This window comes from Lissotriton vulgaris, chromosome 1_1, assembly GCF_964263255.1.
Source record: "Lissotriton vulgaris chromosome 1_1, aLisVul1.2, whole genome shotgun sequence".
Taxonomy (NCBI): Eukaryota; Metazoa; Chordata; class Amphibia; order Caudata; family Salamandridae; genus Lissotriton; species Lissotriton vulgaris.
In genome coordinates, this window is record NC_141685.1 from 719,331,241 (window position 1) to 719,357,335 (window position 26,095).

The window sequence follows — 26,095 nt, forward strand, 5'->3', positions numbered from 1 at the left end:
ATATTCCATGACAGGGAATCCGAATGAGTGTATTAATATGACTAAAGGCCAAGTGGAACTTGTTAGAACTGGGGGTCTCTAGTTGGCAGAGGTAGGTACCAATGTCCAAATAGGGGCCCTTGCTTCTAGTCAGGACGAGGAGATAACCCTCTTAGATAACCCCTGCTCGCCCTCAAGGTAGCTTGGCCTGAGCAGTCTAGGCTAACCAGAGGCAATGCGTTAAGTATTTGTACCAACACTCACAGTAACACAGTGAAAACACCACAAACTGATTCCACAACAGTTTAGGAAAATAAAGATATTTATTCTAAACTACACAAGACCAAAACGGCAAAAATCCAACATACACAGTTCAAGGATATGGTTTCAAAAGAGTTCTTCAGGTTGTAATCAAAGTTCTTTAAGTTGCGTTAAAATAATCCACAGATGCGTGAAAAGTTCACAGTTGCGTCACGTTTACTTACAGTACCTTTTAGATGCAACAAAGTTCCACAAGCAGGAAGCTGGTGCGGTGGAAACAAGCGATGCGTCACTCCTGAGACCCTGGGGAGGCGATGCGACAGCCCCGCTGCAGCAGCGGGCGTGTGGCGACGAATCCGATCTGTATGGGGAGGAAGGCAGCTTGCGTAGATTCCGGTGCGTAGGTTCCGTGGGAAGTCTGTTCTCGCAAAGGCACGATGCGATGATCTCGTAGGGGCTGCGACGATCTCCGGGGCGACGATGCGCGGTCCAGCGGTGATCCTCTCTCTCGCAGCTCCTCTATGCGATGTTTCTGCCGCGATGTCTGCAGCGACGTGATGCGGTCCGCAAGCAAGCGGCGCGGCGTTCTCACCCAGACGACAGGCTCTGCGACGACACTCGCAGCGATGTTCGATTCTCCCGCACCGGTCTGGTGCGTCCCGCAAACGAAGGGTGCGACGGCTCCGGCAGCGATGTCAGCGCTGCGCCGATCTCGACCTTCGTAGCGGCGGGAAACTTCTCGCACTGTCGGGGATGCGCTCCGCAAGCGAGCGATGCGACACTTTTCAGCTTCACAAGTTTCTCAGCTTAGTCTCAAGCTTCCCAGCTCAGGTTCAACTTCCAGAGGCCCCACAACTGGATCAAGCACTCTAGGAAGGACAGAACTCTCTCAGCAGAGTTCAGGGAGACTGGGGGTGAAGTCCTTTTGTTCCTGGGACTTCAAAACAGGGAGCCAGCTCTTCTCAGGCCCTTGGAGATTCCTTACAAGACAGGGGACACAGCTCACAGCAAAGTCCTTCCCCTCTCCTTGGCAGCAAAGCAACAGCAGGTCAGTCCAGCAGAGCAACAGCAGGACAGTCTTCCTTCTTCAGAGTCAGCTTTCTCCTTGGCAGAGGTTCCTTCTTGATTTCCAGGATGATCTGATTTTCTGTTGTCAGGGGTCCTGTACTTATACCCCTAGAGTCTTTGTTCTCTCTGTGCATGTGGGCCCTGAGCCCGGTCTGAACCAGTTCTGGGTGGATCCTGAGCACTTTGTTTTGCTGGCTGCATCTTTCTTTTCAGAGTGAGGGGCAGGGTCCTCAGCCGCCCAGCAGGAGGTGGAGCCAGCATTGTGGCAGGCAGGCACAGCCCTATTCAGCCCAGGTGCTAACTCCGCCCACCACTCAGGTAGCAATTGCTCCACTCAGCCTAGTGCTGACTCATCCAGCCTCTGGGGCATTCCCCAGCCCCTGTCACTCACAAACCAGACAGTCAATACACAACCAGTCTCAGGCACACAGAAGGGTCAGACAAGAGAACAGCAACTTTCTACAAGTGCTGTCCTCAAACACAGGATCTAAAAACCACCTTTCCTAAAAGATGCGTTATTAAATTCTGAGTTCAGGGATACTAAATACTTATGTCCTATCTTGCTCCTATGGGAAGAAATGCCGTTAACCACTGTAGCCGGCATCCCCAATGTTAACCTATGGAGCAAGATAGCCTTGCAATAGTGAAAAACGAAAATGGCTGTAATTCACTACCAGGGCATGTCACCTGCACTAGTACATGCTCTACCTTTCACATACACTGCACCCTGCCCAGGGGGGTACCTTGGGCCTTCCATAGGGGTGACTGATGTGCACGAAAAGGGAAGGGTTAGGCCTGGTCAGCGGGGACGCGGACCAGGAGGACATGGCAGTTCTAAACTGCCCGTAGGCGCTGCAGTGGCAGGCCCGAGACACCATTTTAGGGCTACTCCTGTGGGTGGCACAATCAGTGCTGCAGGCCCACTAGTAGCATTTGCCATCACCAGCCCTGGCACACCCAGTGCACTTTACTAGGGACTTCATGGTGATACAAATATGCCAAACATGTATATCCAATCCGAATACAATTTATATAGGGAGCACTTACACTCTGGCACTGATCAGCAGTGGCAGAGTGTCCAAAGCATCTAAACCAGAAAAAACGAATCCAGCACAGCATCAAAAATACAGGAGGCAGAGGCAAAAAGATAGGGGTAATCACGCCAAAAGATGTCAGGTCTAACACGTGTCCCCTCCAGCTGAAAGTGGGGAGAACTACCCACCCTCTTGGGAGTTCTCTTCACTAAGGCGGAAAAACCTGGACAGACCATCAGCGTTGGCGTGTTCTGTACCAGGGCGGTGTTCCACCGTAAAGTCCATTCCCTGTAGGGAGATGGACCACCTCAACAGTTTTGGATTTTCACCCCTCATGTGCATTAACCACCTGAGGGGCCTGTGGTCGGTCTGAACACGAAAGTGAGTCCCAAACAGGTAGGGCCTCAACTTTTTCAGAGCCCAGACCACAGCAAAAGCCTCCCTTTCGATCGCACTCCACTTCTGTTCCCTGGGGAGTAGCCTCCGACTAATGAAAGCTACTGGCTGGTCTCCATTCTCCCCAGTGGCTTGTGAGAGTACTGCTCCCACACCATGCTCTGAAGCGTCCGTCTGAACTATGAACTCACTGGAAAAGTCAGGTGCCTTGAGCACCGGTGCTGTGCACATCGCAGTCTTCAGGGCCTCAAAAGCAGTTTGGCAGGCGTCAGTCCAGTCAACTCTTTTGGGCAACTTCTTGGAAGTGAGTTCTGTCAAGGGGGCAACAATGGTGCCATATCCCTTGACAAACCGTCTGTAATACCCGGTGAGTCCTAAAAAGGCTCTCACCTCTGTCTGGGTCTTGGGGGGCTCCCAAGCCAGAATGGTATCAATCTTAGCCTGTAGGGGCGCCACCTGGCCGCTCCCCACCTGGTGTCCCAAATACACCACAGATCCCTGCCCTATCTGGCACTTACTGGCCTTGATAGTGAGGCCTGCCTTCTGCAGAGCCTTCAACACTTCGCAGAGGTGTTGCAAGTGTTCTTCCCACGTGGAGCTGAACACAGCAATGTCATCCAGGTATGCGGCGCTGAATTCCTCCAGCCCGGACAGTACCTGGTTAACCAGTCTCTGGAACGTGGCAGGGGCATTCTTCAACCCAAAGGGCATGACACGGAACTGGAAGTGCCCCTCTGGCGTTGCAAATGCTGACCTCTCTTTGGCCCCATCAGTTAGGGCAATCTGCCAGTACCCCGAAGTCAAATCGAACGTACTGAGGTATTTGGCAGCTCCCAACCGATCCACGAGCTCATCAGCTCTGGGGATAGGGTGTGCGTCAGTCTTCGTGACCGCATTGAGCCCACGGTAGTCCACGCAAAACCGGAGTTCTGGCGGGCCACCGGGGGTAGCAGCTTTCTTGGGGACCAAGACCACTGGGCTAGCCCAGGGGCTGCTGGAGGGCTCAATCACCCCTAGCGCCAACATCTTGGAAACTTCTTCCTTGATGCTGGCCCTGACCTTGTCAGCTACCCTGTAAAATTTTTGCTTCACAGGCAGACTGTCTCCAGTGTCCACGTCATGGACGCACCAGTTGGTGACTCCTGGGGTCAGGGAGAACAGAGAGGGGAACTGACCCAACACTTGGCGACAGTCGCTCTGCTGTTCTGGGGTCAGGGTGGGCGAGAGGACCACCCCATCCACTGACCCATTGTGCTCCTTAACTGCCAGGAGGTCAGGGAGAGGATCACTATCCTCTTCCATTCCTGCATCTGTAGCCATGAGCATGGTTACTTGAGACCTCTCAAAGTGTGGTTTGAGGCGGTTCACGTGCAAAACTCTCAGGGGCTGCATGGGAGTCTTCAGGTTAACCAGGTAGGTTACCTCACTCTTCCTTTCCACCACCTCGTATGGCCCAGACCACTTGTCCTGGAGCGCGCAAGGCTCCACTGGCGCCATCACCCACACTTTCTGCCCAGGTTGAAATTCGACCAGAGTGGTATTCTGGTCGTACCATCTTTTCATTTCTTCCTGGCTTGCTTCCAGGTTCGCCTGAGCGAGTTTCCTGAAGCGTTGTGTCTGGTTGCGGATGGCCAGCACATAGCTGAACACATCCTGGGGGGTTTTCCCACGGGACTTTTCCCAACCCTCCTTCACCAGCGAGAGAGGTCCTCTGACAGGGTGGCCATACAGGAGTTCGAAGGGACTGAACCCTAAGGACTTCTGAGGCACCTCCCTGTAGGCAAACAAAAGGCATGGCAACAAGACGTCCCACTTACGTCTCATGGGCTCCGCTAGGCCCATAATCATACCTTTCAGGGTCCGGTTGAACCTTTCAACCAACCCATTTCCTTGCGGGTGGTAAGGAGTGGTGGACTTATAAGTTACCCCACACTCCTCCCACAGAGACTTCATGTACCTAGAGATGAAGTTGGTACCCCGGTCGGAGACCACCTCTCTGGGGAACCCCACACGGGAAAAGATCCCCATCAATGCACGGCCCACCACGGGTGCTGTGATTGTCCTGAGAGGGACTGCTTCCGGGTACCGGGTGGCATGGTCCACCAAGACCAGGATGAACCTGTTGCCTAAGGCTGTCTTGGGGTCCAGGGGCCCTACGATATCTATGCCCACCCGCTCGAAAGGGGTGCTCACCACTGGGAAGGGTTGAAGGGGGGCCTTCAACTTCATTCCAGTCTTGCCACTAGCTTGACAGGTTTGGCAAGATCTGCAAAAGGAACCGACGTGCTTCCTCATCTGGGGCCAGTGGAAGTGGGTGACAAGCCGGTGTAGGGTCTTGTCTTGCCCCAGATGTCCTGAGAGAGGCACGTCATGAGCCAGACCCATTAGGAAGTTTCTGAAGCGCTCGGGTACCACCAGCACACGGGCTGCACCGGGCTCAGCAAACTTAGGCTCGCTATAAAGTAGGTCACCTTCCCAGTAAACATAGTGATCTTTGACTGCTCCACCTGCTGCCTGGTCTACAGCCTGTTGCCGCAGACCAATGAGGGAAGGGCATTCCTTCTGCGCCTGGCAGAACTCCTCCCTGGAGGGACCACCTTCTTGCTGCCAATGGGTCAGCTCAGGTAGGTCTCCCAGTTCGGCCACCTGTTCCCCTGTAGGCTCCAGGGCATCCCCCTCAGGTTCTGCTTCCTCCTGGACCGTGGGAACGGCTGGGGCTGGTTTCCCGCGCCCTCTGCCTCTTCCTCTCCTGGCAGGTCTCTGGGCCACTGTTTCAGGCTCCAGTTCTGCTGATTCACCCTTACTGGCTGCCATAGCACGCGTGGTCACGCAGATCCACGCAGGCAGACCCAACATCTCCAAGTGAGTTCGGTGTTCTATGTCCTTCCATGGAGAACTCTCCAGGTCGTTGCCTAACAGACAGTCCACAGGCAAGGCATCGCTGACCACTACCTCCAAAAGACCAGAGACTCCTCCCCATTCAAAGGAAACCTTCGCTAACTTGCAGAGGCGCACTGAGCTGTCAGCGGCCACTACAGGGCGGAGTACACCAGGGATGATTTGCTCGTCAGACACCCACTGACACCTCACGGATGTCACACTGGCTCCGGTGTCTCTCAGAGCTTCAACCTCCCTCCCATTGATGGTCACCTTCTGCCCATATTTCTTAGTGTTAGAGGGCAGTAAGGTTTCCGGGACCATCTCTCGGTCTCCTAGCAAGACAAGGGTCATAACTGCTAGCTCTCCCCAGTCACTAGAAACCAAATCCCCACCCAAAGCTACACTAGCTAACGCTGGGGCGGGAGCACCAGTGGGTGCGGGCTTCTTCTTGGGACATTTCGGAGCAATATGGCCCACCTCGTTGCAGTGATAGCAGGTAGGGGGACCCTGGTTATTTCTCTTGTCCCGCCTACCCTTAGAGGGCCATGGCTGTTTAGGCTTGGGGGGTTGGGAATCCTTTTCCTGGGAACTACTTTGGGGCCCTTGCGAGAACTCCTTTTGGTTACCCTTGTCCCCCCCACTCTTCTGCTGGGGACCCTGCCCACCTTTGGCTGTGGTACTCACAATTCCTTTGTGGACCCTGGTACTGGTCCAGCGGTCCGCCTCCTTAGCAAGCTCAATGGGGTCTGTCGGCTTGCTGTCTAAAAGATGCTGGCGCAGCTCTGGAACACAAAGACTACTCAAGTGCTCCCAACTGATTAAATGCAACAACCCCTTCAAATCAGTTACTTTACTGCCCTTCATCCAACCTTCCAGTGCACGCGAGTACCCATTCACACACTCCATCCAAGTCTCCGACTCTTTCTTCTTGGAGTTTCTAAACTGCAGTCTGTACTGCTCGGGAGTAAGGCCATACCTGAGACATAAGGCCTCCTTCATATTGGGGTAGGTCATGGCACCTGTCAACTCTAAAGGCTCTAGAGCACTCCTCCCAGACGCCTCAAAATGTTTCCACAGGCCCGCCCCCCAATACTTGTCAGGCACATCATTCATCTTCAATGCAATTTCATACGAAGTGAACCAGGCATAAATATCCTCACTCCTATGGTAATTCTGTACCAGGTCTTTGGGAATATATACTTTACCCCCATGCACTGGCTGCGCGCTGCCACCATTAGAACTGGCATCCACCTCCTTGTTTTTCAGATCCAGCTCTTTTATTCTCAATTCATGATCCAAAAGCAATTTCTTTTCCTCTAAGGCCCGGGCCTCTCTCTTGTCTTCCGCTGCCCTTTCTTTCTCCAACTCCAATTGCCTCAGTTTCATTTTCATGACTTCCAATTCACTTATTCTTTGATTTTCCTGTAACTCTTCTGGGGTGAGGCCCCTACCGGAGTGGTTGCTGCCAGCTCCTGAGCCTACTCTGCCCACTGGCAGATCTGTGCTTTGAAAAGCATTTTCTACATCCACATCATCTTCCTCTCGTGCCTCCCAATGGGCTCTCAAGATTCTCTGTAGCTCCTCCTTTCTGTAGGTGCTTTTTATGGGGCACTCAAACTCAAGGCAGAATTTCTTCAGTTGCTCAAACTCTGTATGAACACAAATCTTCAATGCAAAACTCTAATTCTGCTTCTGCCCTCTCACTGGGTGCCTTCCCATTCTGAGACATGATGCTTTTCGAAGAGTTACTCAACAACAGAATTCAGAAACTCAAAAACCAGTAGTATGCGGTGGCGTAATGGTCTGCACTCACTAGTGATGTACACCAATTACTGTGGGTCAAGTACAAATACAAGTTCAAATCCCACCGCCTGACCACCAATGTTAGAACTGGGGGTCTCTAGTTGGCAGAGGTAGGTACCAATGTCCAAATAGGGACCCTTGCTTCTAGTCAGGACGAGGAGATAACCCTCTTAGATAACCCCTGCTCGCCCTCAAGGTAGCTTGGCCTGAGCAGTCTAGGCTAACCAGAGGCAATGCGTTAAGTATTTGTACCAACACTCACAGTAACACAGTGAAAACACCACAAACTGATTCCACAACAGTTTAGGAAAATAAAGATATTTATTCTAAACTACACAAGACCAAAACGGCAAAAATCCAACATACACAGTTCAAGGATATGGTTTCAAAAGAGTTCTTCAGGTTGTAATCAAAGTTCTTTAAGTTGCGTTAAAATAATCCACAGATGCGTGAAAAGTTCACAGTTGCGTCACGTTTACTCACAGTACCTTTTAGATGCAACAAAGTTCCACAAGCAGGAAGCTGGTGCGGTGGAAACAAGCGATGCGTCACTCCTGAGACCCTGGGGAGGCGATGCGACAGCCCCGCTGCAGCAGCGGGCGTGTGGCGACGAATCCGATCTGTATGGGGAGGAAGGCAGCTTGCGTAGATTCCGGTGCGTAGGTTCCGTGGGAAGTCTGTTCTCGCAAAGGCACGATGCGATGATCTCGTAGGGGCTGCGACGATCTCCGGGGCGACGATGCGCGGTCCAGCGGTGATCCTCTCTCTCGCAGCTCCTCTATGCGATGTTTCTGTCGCGATGTCTGCAGCGACGTGATGCGGTCCGCAAGCAAGCGGCGCGGCGTTCTCACCCAGACGACAGGCTCTGCGACGACACTCGCAGCGATGTTCGATTCTCCCGCACCGGTCTGGTGCGTCCCGCAAACGAAGGGTGCGACGGCTCCGGCAGCGATGTCAGCGCTGCGCCGATCTCGACCTTCGTAGCGGCGGGAAACTTCTCGCACTGTCGGGGATGCGCTCCGCAAGCGAGCGATGCGACACTTTTCAGCTTCACAGGTTTCTCAGCTTAGTCTCAAGCTTCCCAGCTCAGGTTCAACTTCCAGAGGCCCCACAACTGGATCAAGCACTCTAGGAAGGACAGAACTCTCTCAGCAGAGTTCAGGGAGACTGGGGGTGAAGTCCTTTTGTTCCTGGGACTTCAAAACAGGGAGCCAGCTCTTCTCAGGCCCTTGGAGATTCCTTACAAGACAGGGGACACAGCTCACAGCAAAGTCCTTCCCCTCTCCTTGGCAGCAAAGCAACAGCAGGTCAGTCCAGCAGAGCAACAGCAGGACAGTCTTCCTTCTTCAGAGTCAGCTTTCTCCTTGGCAGAGGTTCCTTCTTGATTTCCAGGATGATCTGATTTTCTGTTGTCAGGGGTCCTGTACTTATACCCCTAGAGTCTTTGTTCTCTCTGTGCATGTGGGCCCTGAGCCCGGTCTGAACCAGTTCTGGGTGGATCCTGAGCACTTTGTTTTGCTGGCTGCATCTTTCTTTTCAGAGTGAGGGGCAGGGTCCTCAGCCGCCCAGCAGGAGGTGGAGCCAGCATTGTGGCAGGCAGGCACAGCCCTATTCAGCCCAGGTGCTAACTCCGCCCACCACTCAGGTAGCAATTGCTCCACTCAGCCTAGTGCTGACTCATCCAGCCTCTGGGGCATTCCCCAGCCCCTGTCACTCACAAACCAGACAGTCAATACACAACCAGTCTCAGGCACACAGAAGGGTCAGACAAGAGAACAGCAACTTTCTACAAGTGCTGTCCTCAAACACAGGATCTAAAAACCACCTTTCCTAAAAGATGCGTTATTAAATTCTGAGTTCAGGGATACTAAATACTTATGTCCTATCTTGCTCCTATGGGAAGAAATGCCGTTAACCACTGTAGCCGGCATCCCCAATGTTAACCTATGGAGCAAGATAGCCTTGCAATAGTGAAAAACGAAAATGGCTGTAATTCACTACCAGGGCATGTCACCTGCACTAGTACATGCTCTACCTTTCACATACACTGCACCCTGCCCAGGGGGGTACCTTGGGCCTTCCATAGGGGTGACTGATGTGCACGAAAAGGGAAGGGTTAGGCCTGGTCAGCGGGGACGCGGACCAGGAGGACATGGCAGTTCTAAACTGCCCGTAGGCGCTGCAGTGGCAGGCCCGAGACACCATTTTAGGGCTACTCCTGTGGGTGGCACAATCAGTGCTGCAGGCCCACTAGTAGCATTTGCCATCACCAGCCCTGGCACACCCAGTGCACTTTACTAGGGACTTCATGGTGATACAAATATGCCAAACATGTATATCCAATCCGAATACAATTTATATAGGGAGCACTTACACTCTGGCACTGATCAGCAGTGGCAGAGTGTCCAAAGCATCTAAACCAGCAAAAACGAATCCAGCACAGCATCAAAAATACAGGAGGCAGAGGCAAAAAGATAGGGGTAATCACGCCAAAAGATGTCAGGTCTAACAGAACTCCACAGAAGAAAAGCGGAAGAGCTGCAGTTGGATAGCTTGAAACTGATCAGCCACAAACCAAGTGAACCAAGGTAGTACTACTGATAGCCAACTGAAATAGGCCTTCAACAAAGATTTGATCTGAAACTGTATCAAAATTGGTTCTAGCATTAAGGAGGATCAGTAGCACTTTCCCTTTGCTATCCAAAGATAGACCTGGATGGTCTGTGATGGCTAGAAGTGCAGCTTCAGGACCATGTAGTGGATGAAAACCTTAAACATTTTTTTGTTTTTGATGAATTGTGACAGTTTGTTGTTATCTTCAGATGCATGCACTTTATCAGAAAATGAAGCAGTAAAATGGGTCAAAAACTCAAAAGAACAGAAGGATTCATTTTTTTATGATTTGAGAGAATTGTGGTCCAGTGGTGCCTCATATTTTATTGTTGACGTCAGAGGGGTAGGGTTCCTAAGAGGATCTAGGTTTAATGGTGTTGTCCAAGTCTGTGAGAGAAGACACACCTACAGGAAGCGAGATGAGTGGTGGTTGTTCGAAAGAGATACCTGATCACAAAGCGTAAACCTAGGTAGTGATCTGAGAACTGTGCTAGCTGTGTAAGAGAAGAGCGTGGCAAGGCCAATGCAACTTTGAGGTGTTGCAAAACTCTTAACTAATTAAAAAAATTCCTTTGACGAATGTGTAGATTCTCTGCTGCGTTAAGAAATATAGTTGGCACAGGCCTATTTAAGAGTGGATCGGTAAAATTTGATAATTGTAATGAATTTTAGTTTGCCCTCATCAAGATACCCTTTTATGTTTTTATTTGTGCTTGGTTGTCTGAAAACCAGGCTGCTGAGGGGATGTGTCTGTGGATATGGCATTTTGTTAAGGATGCACCTGTGTCTAGAGCATCGATCTGTCACTCATGACTTAAATTGCTCAGCAAGAGAATTTGTTACCAGTTTATCTGCCATAAGATGGTTGGAGAGATGAAGTAGTAGGGCCAGGGAAGGTATTGCAACGTTGCTTTTGGCCTTACGCTTTGATATGGCCGCTGAGAAGAGAAAGAGAAGGGTTTCCAATTCAGATTAAAGGTATCTCCCTAACGATCAGACTAAGATATAAGTTAAGTGTTCATATTAATTAAATATCGATCTTTAGTTAACACCGGATCCAAAAGATGCTAGGTTCTGTGCAATGGCCCCTGAACTGTAAGGATTAAAGCCACATACTTAAGTGAATCAATGAATTCTACTCCTTTTGTTCAAATCACATAAAATGGTGAACGAAAGGTGAGAGGAATCGCCGGTAGTGAGAAGGGGGACCGTCTTGTGTGAATTGAATATTTAGAGGCGAGTGTCAACTAAAAGAATAGTAGTTGAGGGGGAAGTACATTTCAAAGCATGAGTGTAAGCAGTGATTTGCGAAGAGCCAACTACAATTGCTGTCCCTCCGCCCTTGTTATTGAGGCTATCTACATGGACTATTTGATAGTGGCAGGAATTAGTGTCACTACTGGGTCAGACCTTGATGTGTCTCGTAACCAAGTTACAGTAATAAAACAAACTAATTACATTAAGTGAATTAATGGGCGAATGCATTTCTTCCCTTTATTTTTGCAGTGCAACACATTTAAGAGCAAACATTACAGATTTGGTTGCATGAGGTAAAGGTGCTAGGCGAGGTGCATGGCATAGTACTGGCAAAAACACTGTCTACGCCATGCACCTGTGAGACGACGAAATGAGTGGACACCTGGCCGCCAAAGAGGAAAGGGCTGGTGTACTTAGTTAGCAGGAGCATCTTGTTAGCTGTGCCTCCACTGTAGGCCTGTATGGCCTGAGGTGACTTCCTCACTCTGAGCACAATGGGGCATATTTACAAGCCCCTGTCACCATCACAACATCTCTTTTCAGGACATTGTGGCGGCAATAGAGGCTTAGTCTTATTTACAATGCTGGGTTAAGTCACTTAACATGGCTTAACGCTGCCTTGTATATAAGGCACCCCTTCACGCTATACTTAGCCTGACTGTGTGTTGCTGTGGTCATTCCACCGCAACACCCATTGATTTTGACGCTTCCCCATATTCACAAAGGTGGTGTTAATATGGGGCAGCGCCAAAATTAAGACCAAGGAAAACCTGGTCTTACCCTGGCAAATGAGGAGAAATGTTACATTGTTTAGTTGTTTCCACGTGTGCTGCGTTGTGCAACTCACACGAAAACAGCAAAACGCCAATGATTGTTTATGTACAGGAAGGTAAAAAGACCATTTGCAACTTCTATGTCTGCTACATTGAGCAGCACACTTCAAAGTTACAAAACTCCCTTTAAAGATTCTTTATGTGCAGGAGGGACACCTTTCTGCCCATAAACAATCTTTTTCTGCTACGCTGACACCCTTGCACTTTGGTGCAAGGGTGAATGCCTTGGCGATTGGCAGCTAAATTTAGTGCCAGCTAAGGGGAAATGATATGATACAGCCCTGCATTATTAAAGTGATGGAGCGTGTTGTTAGCCTTCTTGGCTTAACGACATTCTTCACCACTTTACTAGTAAATAGGCCCCATTAATTATATTTAGTCAGGGAAGGGAAGCGATGCTTATTTTAAATGGAGATAACAAGTCATACAATGTAATACGTGTTTGACAGGACATACAATTCAAGTTGTTTTGTGCCCTTTCTCTAAGGTGTGTGCTTTTTTTTTGTACAGCTCCTTGTGGAAAACCTGAAAATAAAGACAAAGAAGAAGCTATAGGCCCCTTGAAAGATGAGTACCAACACTTAGACGAGGTGCAATATTCCTGCCGCCCGGGATACATAAAAATGGGACGCATCGTGTACACATGTAATAACGGAGTCTGGACAAAAAAGGGCGGTGCTCGATGTAGAGGTATGTATTTACCCAAAAAACAAACAGAATGTAGGTGTTGGTTATTTTTCATCACATATGTGACCTCTATTAGTGTCAATTTGCTTTACAATTAACATTACTGCAAAATCACTAGTAGATGCGTGAAACATCACCATAATGTTTTTTTTCTTAACATAAGTGAAACGTTTGCTCTTCCATGCTGTGGCAGAGACTTTATTTACCAGCACTGTTTAAATATCCTATTCAGTAATAGTCACAGTCTAGGATTAGGATTTGAAATAGCGCATTAAACCAATAGACATCAAATCGCTAAACCAGATAAGGCATCGAGTGAAGGGGGTGGACCTAAACCGAGTGAGACATTAACAACCCATGGTACTCTAGGGGAAGTATAGTAAGAGAATAACCAAGTAGAAGCACAAATCTACGTTTTGATTTCCGCTCTCTCGGAACAATGCACCATCACCGTTATACTGTCCCTGTGAAAACTACTCAGTCCTTTCACAAAAGCCGTGCTTGCCTCAGAAGATTCGAGAGGGTCCTTAAAAATTCCTCCTTCAACTCTTGTGTGTTTTCCGTTTTTGGGCTGCATAGTTTTATATCAAATTAGTCAAATGAGTCTGCAATCTCAACTGAGTGAGCGGGCATGTGACCCGGTGTTTTAGGATGGACACATGGGATTCTCTCTCTCAGTTGATTAGCTACTAATCTTCCTGCTTTTCTCCCTCTTACATATGGGTGCTATTTTAAAATAACCAAGGCGGCTATGTTTTCAATGTGAAATAATTATTCAATGCCATTTTCTCGACTTCTAACCTCTTCCTCAAGGCTTTTGAATGGTCTAGAATGTGTGAGGTGTTGTACTGATTGTTCTAGACAATGCAGTTCTGCAATGGCTTCCTTATGGTTTATGCAGAGTCACGTGTCAGCATACCCCCCACGAGGCCTTAGCTGCTGCTCGAAGGGTCAGAGCCGACACATGGGGATTCAATTTCTAACTTGTATGTGGTAAGATTAGAACAGAGCATCTCCCTTTCCGAGGGGATGGGTGGGGGTCTTTATATTTAGAGGTTTGCATGCATCAGAGTGCACTGAGATTGATGTAGGTGTAGGGCATGGTTCAAATCTAACTCGGATTGAATAAGCGCATGATCTGCTTCTCCTCCTGGCTCTATATCTTACAAGTGATGACATTAGGGATTAATGAATTGTGTGCAAAAAAGAGGTCAATTTGGGATTCAGTGTCATGTCAGTTAGAGAGGGCAGTGTATTCCTTGTCACTTGGATGCAGTAATCATCACACCTCTATAAAACCTCAAAACTAACAAGAACAGCTCTGAAATTGATGTTTTATCTGTTTATTGGGCTCGAATCGAAATCAGGCAGGACTCAAAAGAATATGGTAAAGAACCCTAATGTGGTGTGTTCAGGAGTGTAGATGGAACCCAAATATAGAATCATGTCCATAGTCTTAAGCTTTGACGGGACATGGCGAAATTGAGGCTCTGTCCACGTTCCCACAGCCTTATGTGACAACGTTTTCAAATTAGTTTAGCTACACTACATGTTTTTTGGTGACCTGGTATTTACATCTGCATGTCCTGTCTCTAATTAGGTGCATCAACTGGGTAGTACAATTCTCACCCAGTCACATTTACTATAGGATGATTCCTCATCCAAAATGTGAGTCTCATGAAGGAGCTAAATGTCTGCATTTTGGGTCCAAAGGCAATTCAGGGTTTTTTGACTGTGCCCTTGAGATTGCGTGATAAAATTATCAATGGTTTTGCATGTGTGCATTGCATGGTCCCGGTTAATTCCATTAGAGTGTATGATATTGAACTGAAGGGGACAAGAAGGGGTCAAGGGGGAAGCAAGATATGATCCTAAATCAAGTGGTGAGCACGTGTAAGCTGCAGACAAGGAGTAGTCTGTATCGAGATGGGTGATGTGAATCAAGCTCGAAGTCAACAATTTGTAATGCAAGCTTTCCTTTTAACTGTGCCACTGGTGGCTCTGGAAGGTCCAGATCCCCCACCTTAGTCAGGGTATATATTATATAGGTGTTGTATGTACTGGATTGCAAGATGCATCAATCTGTGAATTAGTTTTATTTGTACCAGGTTAAGCAAAGAACCTGCGAGTAAAAACATATATATAATCAAGATTTAGGGCAAATCAGTAATGTAATGGCTGTGTCAATATCCGCAAAACTACAAATCTAAACCACTTAACTTAGTCATTGGTCAACATTCTTCATTAAGTAGTTGGCGAGCACTCTTCAAAGGCGATCAGGATTTATTGTAAACTTTGTACAGCATCTCAATGATTTTGCCGTTGTATTCTCTGCTGGATATTCTCCTATCTGACCTATCACAATCCACATCAGCACCACACTGAGTATTACATTTATCTTGAGTTCTTTGCTCTGCATCCAGTGATCCTGTTCTATATGGAGAGAATACACACATCAATTCAGAATACAGATGGTGTAAAAAGAATTCCACGTCCTCTGAGGTCTTGAATTCCAATATATTTCCTTCCACCATCACAGTCATCCAGTCACAGCTGCTGCCTGGAAGCAGCAGTGGGGCAGGTGGGGAAGGAGCTGGTGGGGTGAGGGATCACTATAAAAATAAAAAACACTTGCCTCTCGGCTGGCCGCCACTACCTCCCTCGCCTGCGTCCTCTTCTTGGCTTCTTGTAAGAAACAGGAAGCAGGGAGCACCAGGGCTCCCATGCTCCCCACATCCAATCACAATGCTGCAATGCAGGGTTGTGATTTGTCTGAGCACCTTGACATGGTGCTCAGCCAGGGGCTGAAGGAGTGGGCATGTTCTCCATGTAGGCTGTAATTGAGGCCTGCATGGAGAAGGGAGAAAGTGTGCATGACTGATTGGGCGTCACGAGATGGCAGACGAAACAGTCATTGCACACTTAGGAGGGTAGTCTCCTCCTCCCTTGCTCTTCAGCCTTGCCCCACCCACTCACGGAAGCTGCTGCAGTAGGAGGACAGATAAAATGATAATACCATAAGTTATTATCATTTTTCCGTTCTTTTGCTGCTCCGAGGCAGTGGGGCGAATGCAGTCATCACTGCAGGTTCCAAAGGCCACTTTAGGGCCTCAGGGTCAAGAATTTCTTTCAAATGAATTTGGTGTCCACAGAGTAGTATATCAGTTGTCAATTGTAGCAGACATGTATTCCCTGCATTTAGATGGTTCAGAAGGCACTCAGTGATAGAGTGTACTGTCTTTGTTAATAAGGCACAAGAACTCACCCTATGCGCTCTTTAAAATTAGAGTGACTGTTCAAATCATATGTTGATGAGTGCCAGTGCCGGAAGGAAACTTTTCAGGAATCCTACCATATTGTCACTGCCGGATGTTTTGACCACTCCATGGAATCTAATATGGAAGCGGCTGGAGCACCTTGAGGGTTCCTCTTCTCCACGCTCTCCGAGGTTGGGATAGTCGAGGGAGAGGACCGAATCGCCCCCGCCTCCACCGGACACTCGGCTGCCCCCGGCCATCGGCGGTGCCTGGGTCGAACGTCTGGCTGCCTAGAGTCTGCTGTGGCTCCCTGGTCGCCCCCCCCCGGACCGTCGCAGGAGAGAATCGGGACCCCTGGACCGTTGCAGGAGAGAACCGAGACACCTGGTCGCCCCCCCGGGGCCATTTGCAGGAGAGAGTTGAGACTCCCCCCCCCCCCTCATTGTACGGTTCCTGGGCTGCCCTTGCCATCGGCGGTGCCCGGGACGGATGCCCTGTACACTGAAGCCAGCGGGAGTTGAGGCGAGGGGGAGCGTTGGCGGCCGGAGTGGAGCCCCGAGGAACACGGCGAGGCAAGCTGGAGGCAAACGGCGTCGCCTGTTGAGGCGGGAGGGTCTGCGGCTCGGGAGTTTCTGACTGCCCTGCGGACAGCACCAGGAATCCCATTGCGGCTGTGACTCCCGGCGGTCCCCCCGCTGCTGCGGGGACCTGGGGAGAGGACCTGCGGACGCTGGAGGGGTAGCTGCAGCACTCAGCAGAGGGGGCCACCGGGCTCCGGAGGATCGAATGAGCTTGCCCCCACCTGCAGCTGGCTGCGGGAGCAGGAGGTGAGTGGGAGTGTTGCCCCGCTGCCCAGGGAGCTGCCGTGGTGGAGCGAGGCAAGCGGGCGTGAGGCAGGCGGGAAACGGGCGTCGTCGCCCCCATCTGCGGTCTGGCGGAGGGAGCGGGAGCCGAGCGTGAGTGTTGCCCCGCTGCCCTGGGAGCTGCCGTGGTGGAGCTTGCAAGCTGGAAACAAGCGTCGTCGCCTGTCGAGGCGGGAAGGGCTGCGGATCAAGAGCTCTGACCGCCCTGCGGGCGGCAGCGGACCGGGTGAACTACAGACACTGGCAGGGATCGAGGCTCCCCAGGCGTGTATGGAGGCTTGATGGAGCCAGATGTTAATGTCATCCGCGAGAGCTAAGCACACTATAAACACAAATAAGGTATTTATTTGAATTTGCCGGTACTCATTTTTAAATCTCCATTGTTCAAAATGGCGGGGGCCCAAAAACTAAGGCAATAAATCACCTCCTGTGCCCCCGAGGCTCCTTCAAGATAAGACTCCCACACAGCAACTGAGAAGCTGGGCTAGCATGAAAGTGAAACTGCCCTCCCTGCTCACAAAGCAACCACAATAAACAGAGGACTACTGTCTCTTTCCCCCCTATGTGGCGGCCATTTTTGTCCAGTCTCTCTCTCGGGTGGCCATCTTGGACTAGTCATTGTCGCTGGACTGTTCATTAATTCTCACTATCTGAACTGACACTAAGAACTCACCACTCTAGACTAAGTTCAACTACCGTATTTTGGTACACACATACTTGTTTCATGTAACCGATTGTTTGCATTTGTATTCTGCTCTTATATTTTATCAGAATTATACCTCCAATTTTATTCTGCACTACTCTGAACAACTCTGCAACCTGCACCCATTTTTCACTTTTCTCTCCTGTAATTTACCGACTGCTACCTCATGTATTTTGGTCGCTCACTAGTGTCACGTTGGCGCCCTATGGTCATTTTTGATCCGTGTAACTTGGTGTTGCCATTTGTATCGTGCATTCAGCACATTTATGTAACCTGCACTCACTTCACTTTTCTCTCCTGTAATGCACCGATTGCTACCCCTTGTATGCTGCTTGATCACTAGTGTCACTTTTGCCAGCTAGTGCCATTTTTGATCCATGTAACCTGTTGTGTTTGCATTTGCATCTTGCTCCTGCATATCATTATTGTTCACCCTCCCGCACTATTTTTGCCGCCATGCCAACATGGATCTCATTGGCAAGCACACATATAAAATCAACTACCCACCCGTGCTCACCAAAAAAGCCACTAAACGCTTCAAACACGACTTCCTTAGGTCCCACCCAGAAACCCCCTTTGCCGACACCTACTTCTCATTGGTCAATGGACCCTTGAACACCGATATCATCTTCCACACCACACGCAGAGCTCAATGGAAAAAAGTGTTCCTCACCCTACTCACCGTCTCCACCACCAGGAAATCCACCCATGGCCTAACACTCTCCATCACACCATCCCAACTCTTCCCAGGCAGAACCACCATCACTATTTACAATAACGGGATTGTCCTAATTCAATCGACAGACAGGAACCTGGAACTACTTGACAACCTGTTTCCCACTTTCAAAGAGCACCTATCCAATCCTCGGACTTACACTCATATCACCTCAGGTCCTACCACCCCTGACGGCACAGCACCCACCCTTAACCCTCCTAACCCAGTTCAGCACCAGAACGACACTCACCTCACCTTCACATCCAGCACCATAGTCAATTACCCACCTGCTGCAGCTACCCCTCCCCACCCCTCAATCTCAGACAGAGATCTCGCCCCCTCATACACCACCCGCTCCCCCATCCCCCCTACCAACCCTCATACCTCCGCTCATCTTCCCATATCCCCCCCACACTTTGCACTCCCGTCCCGTCATCCACACCAATCTTCTCAGAACACCCCTCCTCCCCCAACTGCACCCCACACAACATGACTCTCTCTCCGCCTATCTCCCCCCCACACTTAGCACTCCCGTCACGCCTAGCCTTCACCCCTCCTTCACCCTCTCACCCCCCACTCTCACTCCCCACTATCCCACCTCCTCCCCCGCAACCGCCAGCCTCTGCACCGCCCCCATTTACCCTTCCCCCCTAGCACTGATGCCCTTCCCAATAACGCCAACACCAACCCTAACACCTATCCTCTCTCTAACACTTCCAACCCCTTCACCAGCTCCACCTCCTCACCTCGATTCCCCCCGTCTCCAGCAACCTATTCGCCTGTTCTCCGCCAGTACCCCTCCCCAACTCCGCGCCCAACACCACGCTGGACATGATTATGTCCACACTCCTCCAAATGAAAGAAGAACTACGCTCCATCAAAGAGTTGCTCATCACATACCCCAGACACCCCCCTCCCACCACCACCTTTTACACCTAATAACACTTCCCCTGCACCTCCTACTCGCCTTACCACACAACACTCCCCACACCGGACCTCTATCCCCTCTCGCAATACCATCAATCGCAATACCAATCACAATCGCATTACCACCAATCGTAATACTCCCTTTACACCTAACAACACTTCCTCCTCACCTTCTACTCGCCTTATCACACAACTCTCCCCACACTGGACCTCTATCCCCTCTCGCAGTACCACCAATCACCCCAGACGCACTACCAATACGATCTCAGACCATGACATACACACCCTTCTCCACTCTTACGTCCCGGCTCCCCAAAATCGCCTAGTCACCAACCACCTGTCCATCCCAACGATTATCTCTAACCCACTCAGGCACCAAAAGGATAACAACAGAGGCGCCGTCCCCAACAACCTTACTAATGTGCCCATCACTATAGAACCTTCCTCCACCCTCTGCACCCCTAGCCTCAAATGCATACTTCTCAATTGCAGATCGACCCAAAGACATTCCGCGGGGGTCGCCGACCTCATCATGTCTCTGGAACCGGATCTAGCCATTCTGACTGAAAGATGGTTGTCTGATTCTTCTACACCTATCTTGGATATCCTAGTCCCCCTCAACTACTGTATCATTAGACTTGACAGGACTAAAAAGACGGGCGGTGGAATTGCCTGTATTTACAGGAGCAACCTCTCAGTTACTAAAGCGTCCGCCCCCTCTCTTACTTCCTGTGAATACCTCTGCCTTGATGTCATCAGCGAAAGCAAATTGGTATGCTCACTACACATCATATACCACCCACCTGGGGACAAGCTCTCCTTCTTCCAACAACTCATGGACACAATATCAACCAATTCAGGACGGCAAAACACCCAAATTTTCCTTGGCGACTACAATCTCCATTGGAATGACAGCAGTGACACAGTGGTAAATAGCCTCAAAAGCTTCCTCAACGCCCTTGATCTCACCCAAATATGCAATAGCCCGACCCATGAGAAATGTTCTATCCTCGACCTTATCATCTCCAAAGAGGACGCTATTCAACTTGAGTCAATCCAACCTTGTGACTGGTCAGATCATCATATTGTCTCCTTCCTTATCAATGAAAAAATTAAATTTAACCCAGTTCAACCCTCTAAGCCCAAACTCTGGAAAAGGGACATGAAGAAACTCAACCCAAACTCCTTACCGCCTAACAGCTGCAATCTCCTACTTCCCCCTTCCGGCGCTACGGACGTTCAACTCCTGACTGACCACTATCTAAATGCTATGTCCACAATAATCAATGAGGCTGCACCCATGCAACTGAAAAGAGTTTCGTCCAAGATCTCCAACCATGGTATGACGGGAGCCTCAATGAGGATAGACGGGCCATGCGAATGGCAGAGCGCACTTGGAGGTCAGCCCCCTCTGCACTGCACCTAAAAAGCCTGAAGAAACAGAGAAACACCTACTTCAGGAAAATAAAACGCTCAAAAAGAGATTTCTTCACCCTCCAGCTCGCCCAAGCAAAAAACCGCCCAAGGAAATTGTTTGAGTTAATCAGAACACAATCCAAAGAACAACCCCAGACACTCAGCACCATGGGCGTTACACCTTCCTGTGAAGACTTCTCTGCTTTCTTTAACCAAAAAACCGACAACATAAGAAGCGATCTCCTCAATGACGCAATCCTTTACTCCAACCCCCAACACACAGCAGCGCCTGAACCAAAGAACAATGCTACATGGTCATCCTTTGGCACCTACTCCGAAGAAGAAATTGGCAGATTGCTCAGCACCCTGAAACCATCCAATCACCTCACTGACCCCCTTCCTGCAAACGCTGTAAAAGACTTTACCCCTTTGCTCCTCCCACTCTGGACTAAGATTATCAATGGCTCTCTTCAACAAGGATCCATCCCTGACGCCCTCAAAGTCGGACAAGTCACACCTCTACTAAAAAAAACAACAGCAGACCCAACTGATCTAAACAATTACCGCCCTATTACAAATATTCCCACCCTCGCTAAACTGTTGGAAAAATGCGTACAGCTACAACTGACTAAACACATAGACAAGTTTGATCTCCTCAGCGCTCATCAATCAGGCTTCCGAGCAGGGCACAGTACCGAAACTGCCATGACTCACATAGTGGACGACGCCCTACAAATCCTAGACCAAAACGATACCTGCCTCCTCATCCTTCTGGATCTCTCCTCAGCATTCGACACAGTTAAACATGAGAACTTACTCGAACTGTTAAACACAAGAATGGGCATATCAGGGACTGTTCTCAAGTGGTTCACCTCCTTTCTACACAACCGGTCACAAAGATTCAAAAGCAACAACCTGATGTCCTCTCCGGTACCTGTATCGCTAGGCGTCCCTCAAGGATCCTCCCTCTCCCCAACACTGTTCAACCTAGTTATGGAACCTCTCACTACTTTGCTACAGACATCCAATGTTCACTTTCACATGTATGCCGACGACACCCAACTTTATCTCAAAATACAATTTCCCAAGGACATCATGCTTCTGAACACCACGATCAGAAACACCAAATCCTGGCTTGCCAAGAATCACCTCAAACTCAAAGCGCTGAAGACTGAGTTCCTCCTGATCTCACCTCCCGCAAAAATCTCTACGGCTCAAAGATGGCTTAAGCACTTAACGGCTCTAAATGTACAACCTACCGTCGTAGACTCAGCAAAATCTTTAGGCATAACACTTGACGCCAATCTCAACATGCAGCAGCACATCAGCAAGGCAACCAAAGGAGCAAAATTCCACATCAATACCTTGAGAAAACTTAAACCCTTCCTTCCAGCCAAAGACTTCCAAACTGCAGTACAATCTATAGTCATCCCGCAAATAGAATACGGTAGCACCCCCCTCTGCGGGCTCCCCCTAACTACAACGGCACCCCTAGGAGCGTCCCTTAACGCTGCAGCTAGACTCCTCACTGGCTCAAAAAAACACATGCATATTTCCCCTGACTTTAAATCCCTGAACTGGCTACCTTTTAAAGCCAGAATACATCTGAAAATCGCCTGCATGACACACAAGGCTGTACACATGAATTCACCCACCTACCTCACTCAATTGCTGACAATTTCGGGTGGCTCTAGAACTACTAGAAGCACAAACAATCTTCTGCTGAAGCCTCGAAGATTCCGGAAGGAAAAAACCTATAAACGCTCCTTTTCAGGAATGGCACCCAGGATCTGGAACTCACTCCCTCCTGAAACCAGGCTCATCTCCTCCAACAAACTTTTTAAGAAAGAAGTAAAAGCGATCCTCATGGCTAAATACACATGATCTATTATTCTGTATTTCTCATGAATCCGCTCCGTAATACCTGCCTGACCCCTTGGTCTACTTGTACTACTTGTATTATGACTTATTTGATTGTATACGTTCCCTCTTTGTATATTGTTATATTGTTGACGCACCTGTCTGACTTTGCACACTGTACCTACACCACCTCAACTATCCTTACTCTTGTACTACTGATGCACCTGTGTGACTATACATCCTGCACTCACCTACCTCAACTATGCCCACCTTTATGCTATCTCCAAAAACATTTTAAGCCCGCTTAAACAAGTATATGCTCCTTATTTTTGTACTTTTATATTATTGGCACAACTGTTTGACTATGCACCCTGTACCGACACTACCTCACCTGTGACCTACCTCTTGTTTTTTGACCTACCTATGTAACTATGCACCTTGTACCTAACTACCTCAACTATTACATTCTATTACTCTATCACCCCCGTATCCTTGTAAAGCGCTCTGATATCTGCAAAGATCTTGTTCGCGCTATATAAAACTTTCAAAATAAATAAAAATAAATGAATAAATAAATATTGTTTTGACGATTCCAGGCTTCCACGTTTATGAGTTTCTCTTTCATTTTCAAAAGTTCTGATACCTACCCAGTTTCTAGTCTTTATTCCCATCTTTTGTCTCTTAATGGAGTCCAGGCATGTGTTGACCGCTGAAATGTCTGCTCTTACTTGAAATTTTTTTTTCATGACACTTTGTTTGGCGCCAGACAATGCTACGAAAAATAATAGTTACCGGCTGGTCTATTTGAAGATTTGTGGGTTGTCTCAGATAGATGAAAAACCATATCTGAGCAGTGTACTAACTATTGTCTGGTACACCTGCTCTGCAGCAGTGGGGATTGTGTTTAGCCTTACAGACAGTGAAAAGCATAGTGAGTGCGTTTTTTCACATCTAATTCAGTTTGGATTCCTAGCAGGATCGTTGTGCATATTTGGACACACACAGTAGAGCTACAATTGAGATTCAGATCGTCCTAAAGATTATCGCAAATATTTTTTATTACTGGCACAGCCGTTTATGAATACTCATAGACGTGTTCTGCATCTCTAATTTAGTTGAGTCCACATACTTAGCTTTGGGGAGATGTACAAAAGAAATGATGCCCCTATGCTGGATTATGTTCTTTATTCTTTGTTTGTATTTATGTCATTGACAGTGATCAAAGATATCCTACAAAGTAGCATAGTTTATGTTGATGTCTCTGCTCATCTCTCATGCAACAAGTTCTTGCGGTGTTGCCCATATATCAGCTGGTGTGGAGTTGCAGCGCCCACTCCAATCTCAGGCAGTCAGTACAGTTAGCAGGACTTCATTGGAACGAGCGGTAAGGTGGTGCCCCAATATATTGCTGTAGTCGAAGGTAAGCATAAATCAGCACCATCTCCTGTGTCCTCAGAACAGCTGTTGCACTCGGCAGACTGAAGTGTGCTTGTCTCTTACAATCAGCACGGAACTGCGGCTGCTTCTGGTCAATGTGGGTTTCGCCAGAGATTGTTGTTGCTATTTTTCAGATCTGTTAGTTCAGGGAAGTTTGAGCCCAGTCATTTCTCCAGATCCCTTATTTCTGCCTCAATTTCACCTGCTTAAAGGCCGAATCTGTGCTTCTCCTTTAGTGAGTGGCCACCTTGGCTTTGAAGTAGTTCTATCCCCACTATACAAATCTGAAACAACTTCTGAATTCAGGTCATTTGTGTAGCTTACTCATAGTTTTCCCACCAGAAAATATTTTAAATATTGTAAACAAATTAGGAACAAATAGGAATAGCTAACATTTATATCAGTAGTGTTTGCCCCAATGGCTGATTTTACAAATGTAATATACTGTTATGTCCATCAGACCCTTCTGGTTGCAGGGATATATTGTGTTTATTAGTTGTGCAAAAACTCCTGATGCCCAAAGCCAACAAATTAACTGCTGCTTAGGACAATCTTTCATTCTTTGCAGAGTATGTTTCAGTTCAAATGGTAAAATCTAGTGAGTGGAAAATGCTTATGAAGGAAACGTATACATTGATTAAATTAAACCAATATTCTGAGTTTAGGAATAATGGTTATTTGTACAACTCTGAATTTGAGATTACCCATACTATCATGTGATTTCAAAGGCATTTTGCAAAATGCTTTCTTTCTTACTCACAGGTTTAAATTTGAAAGCCAAAAATGGAAGGGAATTCAATTCACCACACCAAATGTTCCACTAGTCCATGTTTTAACACCTCTCCCAAAAAAACAGTACCCTAATTGTGTGGGTATGTCTCTCGGCCGCAATAGGAAATGCCCCAGAACACTACTTTGAGACATCACATTTTCACCTTGAAAATTGGCCAGTTTTGTTAATATGAGCATCAGAGGTGTGGCAATGCTGGAAGTAGGAATTGTGTAGATCTCTGGAACATTCCCTCACAGAAATGTGAGGAAACTGCATGATATAGCCAAAGATTAACATTTGCAGGGCATACTGCGTAAGCAAGCCTTGAGAGATCCAGGGAAGCCACACCACCTGGATTCACCAGGTAGTAGAAATGTCCATGGGTTATCTGGTTGCCGGCTGACTTGGAGCCTCCCTGCTGGCCCAAACATCAAAAACTATGCACAAAAGATTCCAAGATTCATCTTGTGTGCCATGGAGATGGAAATGCTCTAGGCCCAAGAATTTCAGAAACACTATTGGGGCTTTAGTGGTGGTAGTGACATCTGATCCATCACCCCTTTTTCTTCTTTGTTTTGGATGTACCTGGAATTCAATATACTTTATATCTCTTCTCAGACAGACTAAGGGTATGGCTGTTCCTTCAGTAAGACAACTGGTGTGGGGGCAAGACCTGAGGCTTAGGCCAACCACCTGCCCCCCTTAGTTTGGATCAATTTTCCTTTGTTTCTAAAAGACTTTTCTTTATCCTGGGGGTGGGGAAGGGGCAAATCGATGATACCTCCTCCTCCTCTAGTTTTCCCATCAGGGAGCACAGGTTTGGTGGTGGAGGCATCTATGACTGAGCAGACTGTCCCTACCCTTTTTTAATACTAATATTTCCCGGGGATCTAGTGGGATCTCTCCCCCCCTAGCCCCAGATTGGTGCAAATTAGCCATAAACCCCCAAGTAGACCTTCAGGCAGCAGAAGGACATGTGGGTCCATTTTAGGATGAGCACATGGACCACTGTCAGAGTAAGCTGCCCCTACCACTTGCTTTTTAGTCTGTTTTTTCCCAGGCATCTAGTGGGCTTTTTGCCCCCACTTACAGGGAAAAATTCAGGCTAAACCCTCAATGTCTCTCCCTTATGTGGAACAGAAAGGGTTTTTGGGGATGGGTGTAGCTCTTGCCAGGGGGCTGCTTCTCTCAAATAAAATGTATGGCACCTAGGGAGCTTTCTGCCCCTTTGGGGTGTAGATTGGGGGAGGGAAGAGAGATACCCACCAGTAACCCCCCTAAAGAGGCAGACAGACTATATTTTTAAATGTCCTTGTGTCTACTGGGTGAAACCC

The 26,095-nt window shown here is 48.4% G+C and overlaps 1 protein-coding gene across 1 annotated transcript in view; it reads left to right on the forward strand.

Annotated features, from left to right (window-relative positions):
- The window catches only part of LOC147747705 (complement factor H-like), a 1,041,560-nt gene that overhangs the window by 58,717 nt on the left and 956,748 nt on the right, over positions 1-26,095 (forward strand). Inside the window, exon 2 of the mRNA XM_086954949.1 lies at positions 12,635-12,814. Coding sequence (XP_086811075.1) covers positions 12,635-12,814 — 180 coding nt within the window. The remainder of the gene's footprint in view (positions 1-12,634; positions 12,815-26,095) is intronic.